Below are 15,892 nucleotides of genomic sequence, written 5' to 3' on the forward strand. Positions count from 1 at the left end.
ATAAGGGGCATGGAATAGGGGTGGGGGACAAAGGGAAGTAAGACATGGAAAGTGAGTGCTGGGGATCAGAAAAGCCATGAGAGAGTGTAGTGCACTGAGGGTGGCATGAACAAGGCTGCACAGGGGACTAAGACGGAGCACGGAAAAGAGGATAAGGGTACCAAGAAAAATAAAAGGGTGCATGGAAGAAAAAAAAAGGTATGTGAGTGTCTGGAAAGGAGCGTAAAGCACTGGGAGACACATGGGGCACAGGACCTGGAGATGGCAGAACATGAGACATTAAAGAGATGTGATAGGGACTAGAATAGGGCATGGAGATAGTTACAAAGAATCAGGAAGAGGCACAGAGACGAATGCAGAGGACCACGATAAATCATTGAGGGGGTGAGTAAAAGTGTGAATAAAAGCTTTAAATGCTTACAATTTTTTAGTCTGAAAGGATGAAGGGTTATATAGCTGTGGAAAGGCCAGACATTGTACCATTGGGGTGTTGGGTGTTTTTGAAGGTGGACTTAAAAAAAAAAAAAAAGCCAATGTAAAAAAAAGCTGGACTCAAATCAAACACTTTCAATCTTAACTCTTTTTTTTTTAATTTTGATTATTTGGGTGTTAAAATAATGTTTGCCAGTATAATTCATTAAATGCACAATTTTACGTTAGATGTAAAACCTGCTTGAATGACGATATGTTTTTCTGTCAGTTTTGGCAACCTGGAAGTATTTCTATTTTTGGTACTCAGTTTCTATTTAGAATATATGTTTTGTTAACCCTTTTCTTCTTTATATTTAGGCCAGGTCTACACTATAAACTTACATCAGTATAACTACGTCACTCTGGGGTGTGAACAATCCTCATGCCTGAGCGAAGCAGTTATACTGACCTTAACACCCACCACCCACCCTCCCGTGTAGGCAGTACATCAATGGGAGAGCTTCTCCTGCTGACATAGCTACTGCCTCTCATGGAGGTGGAGTTATTAAGCTGACAGGAGAGCTCTCTTCTATCATCTTAGAGCGTCTTCACCACACATGCTACAGGGGTGCAGCTGTGCCAACGTAAATTTGTAGTGTAGGCCTGCCCTTACACTACTCATTCATAAGTGATTTTGAAAAACAACAACAAAAAAATCACAAATCTTTGTCATTTTGTTCTCTGCACTGTACAATATTATGAAGCTAAAGTTTACTACATTGATTACACAGAAATAAAGCATGACTTTCTTTTTTGAGTGCCAAGTTTGTAATAATGTTCCACCAACATACAATTTGCCTCCTCTTCTTGTAGCAAGATAATCAAAATTAAACTAAACCACTATATCAATGATCCCCAAACTGTGGGGCGTGCCCCGCTATGGGGGCACAGAGGATCATTTGGGGCAGTGCACAGTGGGACCCAGGCCAGTCCCCACAGGGGGTGGGGAGGGAGCACGACCAAGCCCCGTCTACCCCCAGCTCTGCTCCGGCCCCATCCGCAGCTACAGCCCCAAACACAGCCCAGCCCTGGCCCCAGGTCGCAGCTCTCCGCTGCAGCCACAGCCACAGCTCCGGCCCTTGACCGTGGCCTGCTTCCTGGATGCAGCCCCAGCCGCAGCTCCCGTGGGGTGTGGACAGATTACCTTATAGGTGTGTGTGGGGGGAGGGAGGGCATGACATAAAAAGTTTGGGGCCCACTGCACTATATGTAATTAAACCTTGAAGGTATCTCTACACTACATACTAAAAATGGGTTTGTTGGACCTGGACTTGTGGACTTGGTGTTCCCTGAGCTTCTACACTGTATCGTACAACTTGGTTTACAATTCCTGGAACCAGCTTTTTACAGGACCATACTGAACTATGCAGACCTTCTGACTCGAGTCCACAGCTTGACCTGCATCTATACTGCAAAATAATAGGGCTTGGACCAGTCTCACAGCAGAACTTGTGTTCTGACCTACCTCCCACCCCAAAAGGATCCTAGGACCTAGGTCCTGAGTGCTTGCTGACTTGAATCTGACTGACGTGTGTGTGGATGGAAGGGGGGCATGGGTTGGGTTCAAATCAGAGTCAGAGCCTAGGCTAAGGCCATGTCTACACTAGAGAGTTTACAGAGGCACAGCTGTACTGATGCAGCTGCACTGCTATAAGATCTCCCATGTAGCCGCTCTATGCTGATGGGAGAAAGCTCTCCTGTTGACATAATTAAACTACTCTCAATGAGTGATAGTAGCTATGCTGGCAGGAGAGCATCTCCTGTCCACATAGCTCTGCCCATACCAGCCCTTCTGTCAGTGTACTTGTCACTCAGGGGTGTGTTTTTTCACACATACACACTCCAGTGACATAAGTTATATGGACAAAAGTGCTAGTGTAGACATAGCTCTAGTGTGCAGTGCAGACATGCCCTGACATGCCAGAAAAGCAGACTGTCAGAGTCACACACAGGTGCAGAAAGGATTTCTTTCAAAATCGCAGTTCAGAAGTTAACACATTTCCTTTGAGTAGGGCAGGGGACAGTGTTGTGAATGGCCTCCCCCCACCTCCCCTCTGCCCCCAAGTCTCTCTCTCTCAGTTTGGAACGGAGGGGGGAACTGGGCAGAGGATGATTTGGCTGCTGCTGGTTTCCCTCTTTCTGCCCAGCTCCTCAGTGCCCCGCGTGAGTCCCAGCCCCTTCAGTACCGACCCCACGAAAAGTGGGCAGAGCCCAGCGTGCCCGGGGCGGGAGGACGCTGCGGCTAGGCGCGGCATGTTTTACCTGTGGATGGAAAGAAGCATCACTTCCGAGCTCCCCCTGCTCTGTTTCTCAACTCAGAGCCAGCGGCACCTAACTTCCCTGCTGCTCCCCCTCTTCCTGTGTTCTCATTGCCTGCCTCCCTCCCCCGCCTCCATATTGGTTAAGGGAAACGTTTGTAACTGGAGGAAACACAGAGCCTGTTCCCTGTTCCCCGAAGGACCACGCCTGGGGGAAGGGGAGGGGAGGGAGGCCAGCCTCAACTGACAGCCGAAGTGAAGCCGTAGCTACGTACCTGGGCGGGCGCTGGCTAGAGGACTAGGGGAGGGAGGAGGGGAGGCCGTAATTAGAAGTCACACAACCGAACCAAAATGGCTGTCCTTAGCTTTTAAATCAAGAGCGGAGGCCTTCCCCCGCCCTAGACTACAACTCCCAGGATGCAGTGCTCCATGAGGTCATTCCCATGATGCATCGCGCCATCAGACTCCGTGCCCCTCCCTCCAGACTACAATTCCCAGCAAGCAATGCGCCCCTCCAAAGTGGGGCTGGGGGGAGTTGGTAAATAGTGGCAGAGAGCAATCTCCTGCCTAGAGTAAGATGGCGGCAGCAGCTGCGGTGGCGCTCTGAGCGGAGATAGTCACTCGTCCCTTGCACTGTGGCTCTCACCGTGGGTTGGGGCCGCGGCGCTGCAGTGAGGGCAGAGGCGGAGAGTCGAGTCACGGAGCCGCGGCCCCGGCAGCTGCAGAGAGGGCAGGCGCGGCTGGCGCCCCCCCCGGGAGCCGAGAGGTGTCGCCCAGGTAGAGCCCCCCCGGCCGTGGCTCCCGTTCCCAAGGCAGGAAGAGGCTGCTGTGGGCAGGGGCCGCTCGCTGTTTCCCTGCTCGGTGGTGGCTGCGGGCGGCGTCTCCATGTCGGACAACCAGAGCTGGAATTCCTCCGGCTCCGAGGAGGATCCCGAGACCGAGTCCGGGCCGCCTGTTGAGCTCTGCGGGGTCCTCAGCAAGGTGAGCAGCCCCTTCCGCCGTGCCACCCGGGGGACTCGGAGCCTCCCCCTTCCCGGGCGGGTGGGCACCGCGCGCACCCCCGCTCTGCCCGGCAGAATCGGGCTAGGATCCCTTGTCTCGCCGGGGTTACCCCTCTGAGGGGCAGCCCCGCACCCCTTTCCCCCGAGGAGACAGGGCTCTGGCTTGGCTGGGGCAGCGGCCGCCTGACCTAGGGGAGCTTGGCAGTGAGTCACTCGCAGCAAAACATCCACCCCCAGCCCGCGGGAGGGGCTGTAACGGCCCGCACACACCGCGAGGCCGTCCCCTCCAGCCCGCCCTGCTGCGAGGGGAACCCCCGCAGTACTCCCAGCTCTCCTCCTTCTCTCGGGGAGAAGCTAAGCGCCGCTTTCAGTGCTCTCCTTCCTGTAAACCAGGCGGGGCGGGGAGCCCTTCCTCGCGGAGAGGCTGTGGAGACTGTCTTAAAATCCATCCTCCAAACGGATGGGGGAGTCTCGCCTCCTTCCCTTCCTAAATGAGGAGGCATCCTCGTCATGAATGAGCGTCCCCTTGTCCCTTCTTTCTTGATCCCCACCCTTTGATTCACCCTCCCCAAGTGTAAATTTTGGGACAGCAGGATCTGTAACTAGAATAGTTTTCCTGCAGAATGCGAGTGCTGGCAGCGAGGGCGTCTCCATTCATCAGGTTTTTGACTGGAGCCTGGCAATCCTCTCCTAGGTAGTGTGCGTTACGGGCTAGGTTGTAATGATACCTGTGGTGACTGGTGTGGGACTCCACGCTGAGCCTGTATGGGGAAGAGGGAGAGTTCTTGGGGTTGCAAAGGAAAAGCATCTTGTTTGTTTGTTTTCTTGCCAAGACTTTTTTGCAGGAAGTAGCAGCATGTGATGTGCACATACAAATCACTTCTAATCAATAGGGATACGTCAAAGAGGAGTGGCATGGCCTTTAATCCCAGCATCAAAACAGTGCAAAAAAAAACCCGTGGTAGTAGGAGATCTGGGTGGAGGGGTGGAGAAGAAGGAAAAATTGCACGGATGCTTGCTTTTTTAAAAACAAAAAAATTATGTTGCTTATGTTTATGATGAGGGGGGAGGAAAGAGGATTAAACCTATTCTTTCCTGTAAATTTAATAAAACAGCTTATGAGGTGTGAGATGAGGTTAGGGAATTCAGTTTTAAGGAGTATTTTAAAGACTAAATATTCTGAGTGAACAATTTAAGTAGCAGAAAGTAACTTTTCAATATATACCCAAATGTCCAGAGAATTAAAATGTTGTTTTTGCATCTCTCTGTCATTCTACACTGTAAGGAGGGGTTTAAGCCAGAACTGAATGCATGATTCAGTATCCCATGACCTGTGAACATCCCCTGTATACTTAAAAACCTATGGTACTGTGTTTTTTGAGGGAGTAGGACTCTGTTTATGAACTCTTTCCAATTAAAAAAATGTTTCTGAGCTCATAGAGGGGAGCAGTGTTGCGGAGAGGAGGCTGGCCTTGGCACACTGATCTGCAGGATCTCATGTCTGATGCTGGGGAGGGGACAGGAGGTACATTACAATGGGTTTTTTACATGATGGTTTGGTTCAGAAATGTGGCTTATTGCCTGAGATTTCTGCAATGTTACCTCCTTATTAGGTGATCCAGATCATAAAGTAAAAATCTGGTATTTGTTTGTAGTATGCCATCCATTTTAATATTGGCAAATGAAATGGAGTCTAAAAATTGCATTCTAGGTCTTAATGATGGGTTATCATGTATGCTAAATCCCAAGGTGTTTCCCAAACATCTGTGTATTATTATACATGCACTATGTGCATTTTTTAGAGTTTTGTTTGTAGTGTTTATGATCATATTATAGCTATTGCCTTTCCTGTAAATAATCTGAATTGTGAAATATGATAAAACCTGTTGCAGTGAACCTGCTGGAAGGTATTATATGAGTGACTGGCTAACTTTAATTTCTTTGCTAGTTAATTAATGTCTTCTGTAATACCTGAGAGGCAAATGAGTTTAACTGAAATTATTGCATAATAACATGTTTAGTTGGCAAATAGAAATTAAATATAAAAAAAGCCTTTTAAAAACAAAACAAGACTCCAAACTAGTAATAAAAGGTTGTATTTCCTTGCATTCCCTGCAGTGTCTTAGGTGCTCAGGATTTCATCATTTTTGCAGGAGGGAAAAGCCGGAGTTTATGGCTTGTCTATAGAGGAAGTTCATGAGGAAGTTAGTGCAAAATAACTAGAGCCTTGGCTACACTTGTGAGTTACAACACAATAAAGGAGCCCCGGGCGCCCTAGCTCACTCCCTGTCCACACTGGCAAGGCACGTAGAGCACTCTGACTCCGCAGCTACAGCGCTGCTGGTACTCCACCTCTGCGAGTGGAATAACGTTTGCTGTTCCCCCGCTGGAGAACCGTGGCACCGGTGTGAACGAGGTGTTGCGTTACTGCGCTGTGATCAACCTCTGGAAATGTCCCATAATCCCCTTAAGTCAAGTGGTCATTCTTGTCATTGTTGTGAAATTGGCTGCAGGAATGCAGAAATGCCCTTTCAGAGCTCGAGTTAGGAGAAGCCGGCTGCTTAGCAGCTCCAAGAAAAAGCAAACATTTACTGTTTGCTTTGAGTGAGTGAGAGAGAGGTTGGGGGGGAAGGGACGGGGGTTTGAACTTACAAGACAGCATGCTGACACACTCTCAGTTCCCCCAAAAACCCATTCTCTCCCCCCACATACACACAACACACTCCCTGTCACACTCCACCCCACCCCATTTGAAAAGCACGTTGCAGTCACTTGCATACTGGGATAGCTGCCCATAATGCACCACTCCCAATGCCGCTGCAAGTGCCGCAAATGTGGCCATGCCAGTGCGCTTGAAGCTCTCAATGTGGACAGACTGCAGCACTTTCCCTACTGCGCTCTACAAAGGCGGGTTTAACTCTCAGCGCTCTACATCTGCAAGTGTAGCCATGCCCTAGGATGTTAATTCAAAGTGCAGTAGCTATTCTGCACTAACCCCCTTGTGGTCACTCTATACTAAGAGTGCTTGAACCTAAGCAGCACAAAAGCACTTTTAGTGTGGAAGAAGAGTGTCCACACTAGCTGCTAGCGCAGAATAGCTATTTTTGGGTCTTTTCTCAGTCTGGATAAGCCCTCATTATTCCACAAGTAAGAAAAGAAGCTAAATTTTAAGCTTTTTGATTTTTAAATGTATTTTGAATGCCTAAGTTTCCCCATGCATTGTCCTACTGATTAGAAATTTTAACCATTTGAAAAGCACTTTTACAATGTGTGTATTGTTCATCACTTAAAGGTGGATACAAACGAGGACAGATTTTAAGATATATCAGACTTTTTAGTTTGTGTCACATGTAAATAAATTCACTTGTTTAAACAGTTAGAATTTTCTTTACCAGAGATCTTTTCTTCTGTCCAATACTATGTTGAAGACATAATGGTGAATTTGGGACATTTTTCTGTAGTATCAGACCAATGTCATAAGCACATGATTCTGATTAATAAAAGCTGTTCAAAGGTACCATCTAACTTGTGTTAGTGGAGGAAAGACACTCTTCCCTTTTCCCATTCTCCTGCCTTTGTTATAATGACAGAAACATAAAATATTTTTCATTATTTCCTCATCTTGTTTCAGTGAGAATTTTCATTTTAGAACCACTGTCATGATCTAGTAAACATTTAAGAACAATTTTACCAAAGTTTATGAACAACATTTTTGTACTCACTTTCCCATTATTGCTCGTTAAGTAGTATATCCTCTTCTAACTGGTTGTTGCTTTTGAGTCGAATAATTTAGCGAGAACTTGTTTGCCAAAGTGTGTGCCCAATGCTGTATGTAACAGACATGGGTCTTACAGATTGTTACCATGTAAGACTTAACCAGATAGTACAGTCCAGACATGATGATAGACATCAGACATACAAGATACATTGAGGATCAAATCTTCATTCAGTGAATTTTATTTTTTTTTTTGTTTGGAAGTATGAACAATGTATGATGGATTGTCATTAATATATTAAATACAGAATTCCATTGTCATATAAATATGTGAATGCAATGTCGTAAACAATTGTGGCATCATTGGACAAATCTGGTTAAGAGTAGGCTATATAAGTATCTTGGTAATCTGCAGCTAATGAATCAGGGTGTATAGGGTTAGTACCCAAAAGTGACTTTGAGACTTTGGCAAATGTTAAGTTACTAGTGTGAAAATGGTGATTTTTTTTAATCTACAGAACTGTATTTATATTGCTGTGAAGGGGGAATAAATGAATAAATATATAAATGAATCTTTATATGATCTAGAGAATGAGACTCTTTTAAAACAGTATCTTTATCTTACGGAAACAGTTCTTATGAAAGCTCATCTTCTGTTCTACTTACATGGAAGGTTTAGCAACATTAAAACCAAAAGATTAACTTCTAAGCCTAAAAAAGATAAAACCTATCTGTTTTACCAATTAATGTTTCTAAGTTTTCACTAAACTTCTTTCTGCATCAGTGCACTTAATTGTAATGAATATTTTGTTTTAGTTGGATGAGATACGGCTTCTACAGAGAAGACATAATGTTAGTCTTATTGTTAATGAAGCAAAAATGTCTTAAGGTACTGTGCAACACAAATGATTAACGAAAATGAGAGTTCTGATCAAGGGGATAGCAAATCTGTAATTTGGGGAGAACTTTGGAAAACTTTTTCTAGTTTTTAAATGATCATGAAATTTAATAAGGAAACAAGGTGTCTTCTCATCAGTATTTTTACTATTTTCAGACCTTGCTCAGCTTTTTGAGATTTATTTCTTTGTTCTCTACAGTGGACCAACTACATTCATGGGTGGCAGGACCGATGGGTAGTTTTGAAAAACAACACTCTAAGTTACTACAAATCTGAAGATGAAACTGAGTATGGCTGCAGGGGCTCGATTTGTCTGAGCAAGGCTGTTATTACGGTAAGCACTATCTCAAAGTTCATGTCTTTCATGTTTCACTAGAGCTTTATAGATAGATGACATTTATGGACAAAATGCTTGGTGTAAATGGCTAAGGAAAATGAGTTTTGTGATGCTATGCCATCTTTTGTCAGTGGTTTAAAAGCAATATGTTTGCAACCAAACAGGGAACATATGTAAGATAATAAAGAATAAATATGCAATCTAGGATGGAGATCATGATTGACTTCTTCACTCCTCTGACACAACATAATATTCTGCAATAAAAGCAAAGGTCATCTGTGCAGTAGACAGTTTTCTTGGGAGTTGACTCAAGCCTGTGGAATGAACTCCCATGGGGAGTAGGGCCCATCACAAACCTAATTACTTTCTGCTCCAGGTGCAACATGTTTCTGTGACCTTGCCTTCTCTAACATAAACATTGTGCGTGTGTGTGTGTGTGTGTGTGTGTGTGTGCGCGCACGCATGCTCATGTCCATTCATGTAAATGTAGAAATATTAAATTAAAAAATCCAAAACATTTCACTGTGCACACTTCTCCCCTGTCGAGAGGATGAGAAAACATAGGATGAATGTTAGTCATGTTGCTTAATTGCACTCTTGGAAGGAACTCAGATACTACAGTGATGGGTTATTAGAATCTAATAGAATTCAAAAAAGTGAAGCAGCTCCAGCAAGCCTGGAAACCTTGTGGGTTTTTTTAGCTTTAGGAATATTATTGTATGGTTTCATGTGGTTTAATACTATAGAGAGAGCTACAAAATGTGCAGCAACTTTGCAGTGATAATGTTAGATGGGTTCAGTTAAATATTTGTCATCCTTTGAGTGAGTTATGTGATATGGGAAATACCAGATAGTGTTTTGTAGTATATAATTGGACAAAAGCAGCAATGTTTAATCTTTCTGCAAGCCCAAGAAACAGAATGTTTGGTTTTTGTAGTTGTAAAGTGGGGGTGAGGTGAGAATTTTACTACTTATAAATATTCCTGTCACAAAAGCTGCAGTTTGAATGTATTTGATTGGATTTAACTATAGAAAGTACTAATTTTGAAAGGTAGATTGAGAAAGTAAGACTTTTCTATTTGGTTGTTTGGCAGTTATGAACATCTATAATCTAAAATGCAAGTGGCCAAACAGTGGGCTGGTAGATTATCATTTTGGATACTGGGTAATATTTTAAGAGTTCCCGCTCATGTGGATTAAGCATCGATGACATGGATCTTGAGCAAAATATGACTCTCTGATTACAATTTAGTATGGCTAATTTTTGTTTCATCAACATACAATACTTTGATTACGTTATTCACATTATGTTTAGGCTTTTTAGAACTGGATGAGCACAATAATGTTTGGATTCTTAAGGGATTCTTGTTACATAAAAAGTAGAATGAGGTTGCACGTGGGTGACAATAACTTACATTTATAATTGTTTCAATCACGAGTTTCTTAAGACAATAAGGGTAGAAAATGCAACTGAATGTCAATCAAATTCAGAAATCTAAAATGTGCATCAGCTATAAATAGCTACCTGCAAGGAAATCTTTATATTGGCCCTCATATTTCCTTTTAATGGCAACAAAAGAGCTAGTTGGCTTATGTATTTAGACTCAAACTCTATAGAAAAAATTAGTAACTGATAAGATAAATTATTAGATGAAGAAGGGCAGGAGAATTTTTGTATCAGCAAAAGTTGTTCTCTGCTGTGTCTGGTCTATGATTGCATCAGTGGAAAGTGGAAGTCTTGACTTCTCACTGTCAATGAGTGTTTGGCGATGATACTGAATTGACGCAGTCAGAATCTTTATTAGGCATATCTAGTTGTACAGACTTCTGTTAGGCTAAATTTAAAGGCTATCTTTAGTGTGTCATGATCTTGACAGATCTCATAAGTCAGGCATGGTTAATAGTTGTGTACAAGTTCTTAATGGCAAACAACAATGCAGGAAGTGGAGTGTGTGGCAATTGTTCCTTGGAATTGATATTGAAAGAACTGCCTCAGCATAATGCTAGATGGCACTATACTAATAGGTGATATCTTTGGTATGAGACGTAAAACATTTGTTATTAAAGGACAACTTCCATGATGCTTTTTTGAAAGAAAAGGTACAAGTTCTCGTATGTGATGGGCAAATTCACGTTTAGGTAGTCATGCCTATTCAAAACTTGCCTGCAGTTTCAACTGGAGACTTTTTTTACTCCTTTCTTATAAAGGATTTAGTGTTTCTGGTTCAGAATGACTGCATTTCATTGATCAGTAAGCTTTTAAGAGCAGAAAGTAACTATCTAGAATTATGGCAGTACTTCCTTTGTAGCTTTCAGTATTAAGACAACAATAATGTTGTGCATGCTGGTTACAGAGCCACAATACCAGCCATGAGACCTGATAACATGGTTGTAAGGGAGCCACTTCTTCCCCCAAACCCCCTCTTCTTATCTCTTCTAGATGCTAGCAATGCTAGAATATAGAATAGACCGTACTAGTGCTTTTGCTGGTATTAGTTCTCTTTGTAGTGGGGAAACAGCCCTCCTCAAACCAGCATTGCTTGCTGACGGTAGAGACTCCCTGAGCTGTCCTTTCTATCTGCTGACCCCCCTCTCTCTGCTGATGTCGAATTAAAAAAATAAAAACAGAATTGTAGGTTAACAATTAGATCTCGTGCCTCATTATTTCTTCGAACACTGACCAGGCGACTTCGGTTCTGTTCTACAGTTGGCCTCTGTTGTTTTTGTGCTTCGTACCATCATTGCTGATGTGCAAAAGAAGGACAAATTGCTGTTAGATTTCCACAGTACCAGCTCTCAATGGTCATATGGCTCAGCAGAATGTGTACAGTATTACTATAGTCCTAGCTCTAATAGCAAGGATTGCATTACTACTAAAATTGCAGTTATTTTCATATAATATAGCTTGTAAAATACTTTGAAAACCTTCAGAATTAAAATATGCCCATTTTATAACATTTTATGAGGTGTGTGCATGGTCAGAAGAGCCCTTCAGCATGGAGCTGAATAGATGATTTGACTAAACATTTGGGAAAATGTCATGTTTGAGAAATCTTCAGTGAATCTTAAACTCTAATGGCCATATACTACTAAACTTTATTACAAGAAGTAACTGATACATGCAAGACCTGACCCCCGTATCATTGCTCCAAATAATCTATAACTTCACTGCAAATGGGCTTCTTTATTAATCATGCTGTTTTAATTAGCAGTGATCCCTATATTTTATTGTAGCAAAACTGTTTTTATTTTCCATTTGGAAGACCAAACAAGACTTGTAAATGTTCATGCCGTTCTATAGATTTTTCTCAATTTTTGCTTATATTTACACTGAGATTATTGTGACCAAACCAATAAGAAAATTGTGAAATGGACACTGAAGTTAATGAATAAGTACCAAGGACCATTCTTAAGATTTTTTGTAACATTTAGTTGTCATATTTCTGTATTGTAAAGAGAGATGTTTTAGATTTAGACACTTGCAGTGAGTGTACTTGGACATGAGTAATTGGCATAATTTGGTATTGCAAAGGATACCAAGAGATTGGAATAGGTGACAATGTTCTCTTCATTAAAGTCTAGTTTGTTAATGGTTATCAAAAGCAACTTTTTCTACAGACTTGGTAAATACTCAAGTTTTTCAGCAAGCTTATATTTCTGATTTCCTTTTCATGCGCTGATTTATTTCTGGTTTATTTACAGTATGGTCTTGGTTACCACTGTTTGTTGGGAACTAACGGTGAAAGCTGAAAGGAAATATAGGAAGACGCAGTGAAATTCTTCTTTAAATAGACTGGCTTTTTAAACAGTAAGAAAGGATGTCCTACATTTGTGAATTTGAACACATACAGATGAGTTTCCTGTGAGAAATAAATTCCTTTCACAGAGTCTCCATGTTTTACAACTTGAAAATATAATTTAACTCTTGAATGATTTCTACTTTCTTACTAGTGAAAATAAGAACTTGGGGTGTCAAAACTACTGTTAAACAAAAAATATGCTCAGAACAACAATTAGATTGACTTGCATTTTCTTTTTAAGCAGTCTTGTTTATAAAATACAATTTCAGGACTTGGATTAATTAAAGTTCGAAAATTTAAAGGGAAACTTGACTTTATCAGTAGTTCTAATCTCCTTAAAGTTGTCTCTTGTATTTCATTTTAAAATGTATACAATGGGAAAAAATGGGCTCTTGAATTTATTCAGGATGAATTTAAGCAATTTTATAAGTGCATTTAAAGGATGCATAAGGATAAACTTTCCAGGTAGCCCATTAAGTGAATCTGGGGGCTAATTTTCTCGAACTTGCACACCCTGAACTCCTGAATGAGCAATATTACTAATAAAGAAATTCCAGTTAAAAGATAAATGTACACTTATGACTGTTGTCCACTGGTAGATTTGATTAAGTTTGTGCAGTCAGCCAGTTAAATTAAATGCAACCATCATTTAACATTTAGTTACTACAGTGGTGGGTTTTATAGAAAAATCTTGAATAGAGCAATGCCATGTGCTCAGATACCAAAGCAGTGGATTTGTGTACAAAAAAAATTACTATTTACACTAAAGAATAGTAACTCCTTTCCAACTCCTTAATTTGTAAAAATAAACCTATTTATATAAAAAATATATATATAAAGCCTGTTTAACAAATATTTAGCATTTAAGTAAACAATTAATTTTTTCCTGGTTTGGTACAGCATTTATTCAGCCTCCTCTTTACTAAAAAGAGGCCCTGAACTAATTTAGAAATGGAGAATATGTGGGCTGTGAAATCACTAACTAGATTGAGGCTTATTTGAAGTAGAAGGTGATTAGGACGTCTAGGTTTTAAGGCATAACTTAAATAACCAAATGGATATTTCCGGATTTGAGCGGGTGTAGGATAGAATTGGAGAAGTGATTGTAGACAGTGACCTTAGAGATAAGAGGAAGACGGGAGAGTAGTTGGAGAGGCAAGTGGGGGTCAGGAGTAGGTTCTGAAGATGAGAGAAAATAAAACATGCTTGTATTATCAGGGGAAAGAGCCAAAGGAGAATGAGAGGTTAAGGAAAAAAGTAAGGGAAGGGATGAGAGTGGGAGCAAGGGAGATCTGGGGATAGGATGGGCTGGGTCACTGGGGCAAGTGGAGCTTTCTACATGAGCCCCTGCACTGGACAATTTTTGTTTAACAATCATATTTTCCTATTTTAAAAATGTTTCTCTTTCCTATTTGAGTCTTTCACACAGCAACAGGGAAACGGGCAAAGTGCTGTTATGCACAAAATCTGAAAATGAGAAATTTTGTTTTCATCTTTGAATTACTGTGCTTAAGTGTTACTAATAGCTACGGTAGGTAGATGTTTGGAGAACTGAGAATTTTAAATTGATTATGGTCTTTTAATTAGTTAACTACATTTTTGGGTGATGTGCTTGGAAAGCAAAAATTGCGTCTGCTTTCTCGGGATAGCATTAATATGGAGAGGGAGTCCTTTCAATAGTAGTAATTAAACTAATTCCTAAGTAAGGAGTGAAAAATAACTGACACTGATCCAGATTATGTTGGACAAATTGTCCCAATCCACAAGTACTTACAGAATCATTCTATTTTAGAATGTTTTTAATTACAAACACATTACTGTAATAAACAGTTACTCTACAATTCACATATGGAATTAATGATAAATTGTATAGTGTAAAAAATATTCTGGACTGACTGCAGTTAGTATCCTTCAAGAAAAAAGCCATTTCTCTCAATATTGCATTGTTTTGACTTCATCCATGTGTTAAAACTTCTTCTAAAGTGAGGGATATAGTTTAGTACTAAATGGGCCAAAGTTGTTTATTATGACCACTACTTACATACAATAAATAATATATGTATTATCATAGCACTTAGTCCCACTCATGGACCACTACACAAGAAATTTATGCTATCAGTGTTACTTTGTTTCCTTTTTATTCTCACATTAGCTTTTTATTGAAAGATTTAAATATTAAATTTGACTGAATGCTCAGAATCAGAATATTTTGGTACTAGCAATCTGTCAGGACACATGACATGCAGGCCAGACATGTTATACATCAGAAATGTACGTCATCCTCCTGGTTGCTGTAGGCCAAAGGATTTTTGTTATGGAACACTCTTCACCCATGCTCTATCAGCCTCAAATGTATACTTAACATCCTGATCATTGCGTAACTATTAAAGCTGTTTGTGATTAAACAAGACTTGCTCCTCACACACACTTGTACTCCTTAATTCTGCTGAATCTGTGAATTCGCATTCATTTTCATAATAAATTATGGTTTGCTAAATACTAGAAATCATTACTTGTAAGATGCAGCAGAAGCTGGGCTGGGAAGGACAAACTATTAACTGTTATTGAAGTGCTGACAGTTTGCTCTGGGCTGTCCAAAACAAATAGTTGTGCCCAAGAAGCTAACAATCTAAAATATACAGGTATATTTAATAGCAAAGAATACAAAAATTCTTGCAAGGAAGTTAATTTTTTTGCAGAAACTTTCAAGTCATTTTGCAAGCTAAACTCTGTGAAATTTTCCCATTAAGTTATAAATGTCTTATGTCTATTAAAGAAATTAGGCACTTGGTTAGTAAAATCTGGGGAGCAGATTACAAAATTGGTCAGTTACTGTATTAAAATGTGTAGCCTATAGGTGTATGCATAGATATAAGTTAAGGCCCTAATGCAATGAACCTATAGTTCACAAGGCCTGTAAAACAATAGCTTAGCTAAACTAATAAAGGCATAAGGCCCAAAAGCCCTAGCATAAGTAGCGAATCAAAAGTAAACATAGATCATAAGATATCACAAGATAGAATGCTGTAATGACCAAACTGCTGACAGGTAACCCCAAGATGCTAGTCTATACGAATTTAGGATGTTTTAAATTAGGGACATCAGCAAATCATGAGAATGCCATGGTAACTAATGGATGTGTATATTTAAAAGATTAATAGCCTATGGGGGGAAAGGTACCCCAACATTAGTAGGAAATAGGGAAAAGGGGCTGAAATTCCTATTGAATATGCATTGGGTATAGTGGGGTCAGTGTAACACATTATAAAAGCTGTATCCCAGCCTGCATGCCTTGGGAGATGTTTGGATAATGACCACTGGTGGTGATGGTGATGACTGTGTGGGGGAAGATAACTAACACTCCAGGTTGTTCTGCAAGAGTTGCTGTGACTATATGGATGCTCAGCTCATT

The 15,892-nt window shown here is 41.1% G+C and overlaps 2 protein-coding genes across 5 annotated transcripts in view; one reads left to right on the plus strand and one right to left on the minus strand.

Annotated features, from left to right (window-relative positions):
• POLK (DNA polymerase kappa) overlaps positions 1-3,147 on the minus strand; it is a 104,154-nt gene extending 101,007 nt beyond the window's left edge. Inside the window, exon 1 of one of the 4 annotated variants that reach the window (XM_024194126.1) lies at positions 3,005-3,147. The gene's annotated coding sequence lies outside the window, so the exon portion shown is untranslated. Of the gene's footprint in view, positions 1-421; positions 497-2,733; positions 2,806-3,004 lie in introns of those variants that run through there. The other 3 variants (XM_024194123.1, XM_024194124.1, XM_024194125.1) reach the window with 3 other exon arrangements.
• A 143-nt stretch (positions 3,148-3,290) lies between these two features.
• CERT1 (ceramide transporter 1) overlaps positions 3,291-15,892 on the plus strand; it is a 169,860-nt gene continuing 157,258 nt past the window's right edge. Inside the window, exons 1-2 of the mRNA XM_024194127.2 lie at positions 3,291-3,710; positions 8,543-8,677. Of these exons, the coding sequence (XP_024049895.1) occupies positions 3,615-3,710; positions 8,543-8,677 (231 nt within the window). The 5' untranslated portion in view covers positions 3,291-3,614. The remainder of the gene's footprint in view (positions 3,711-8,542; positions 8,678-15,892) is intronic.

Source organism: Terrapene carolina, unplaced genomic scaffold (genome assembly GCF_002925995.2).
Source record: "Terrapene carolina triunguis isolate 2854851 unplaced genomic scaffold, T_m_triunguis-2.0 Scaffold69, whole genome shotgun sequence".
Lineage (NCBI taxonomy): Eukaryota > Metazoa > Chordata > Testudines > Emydidae > Terrapene > Terrapene triunguis.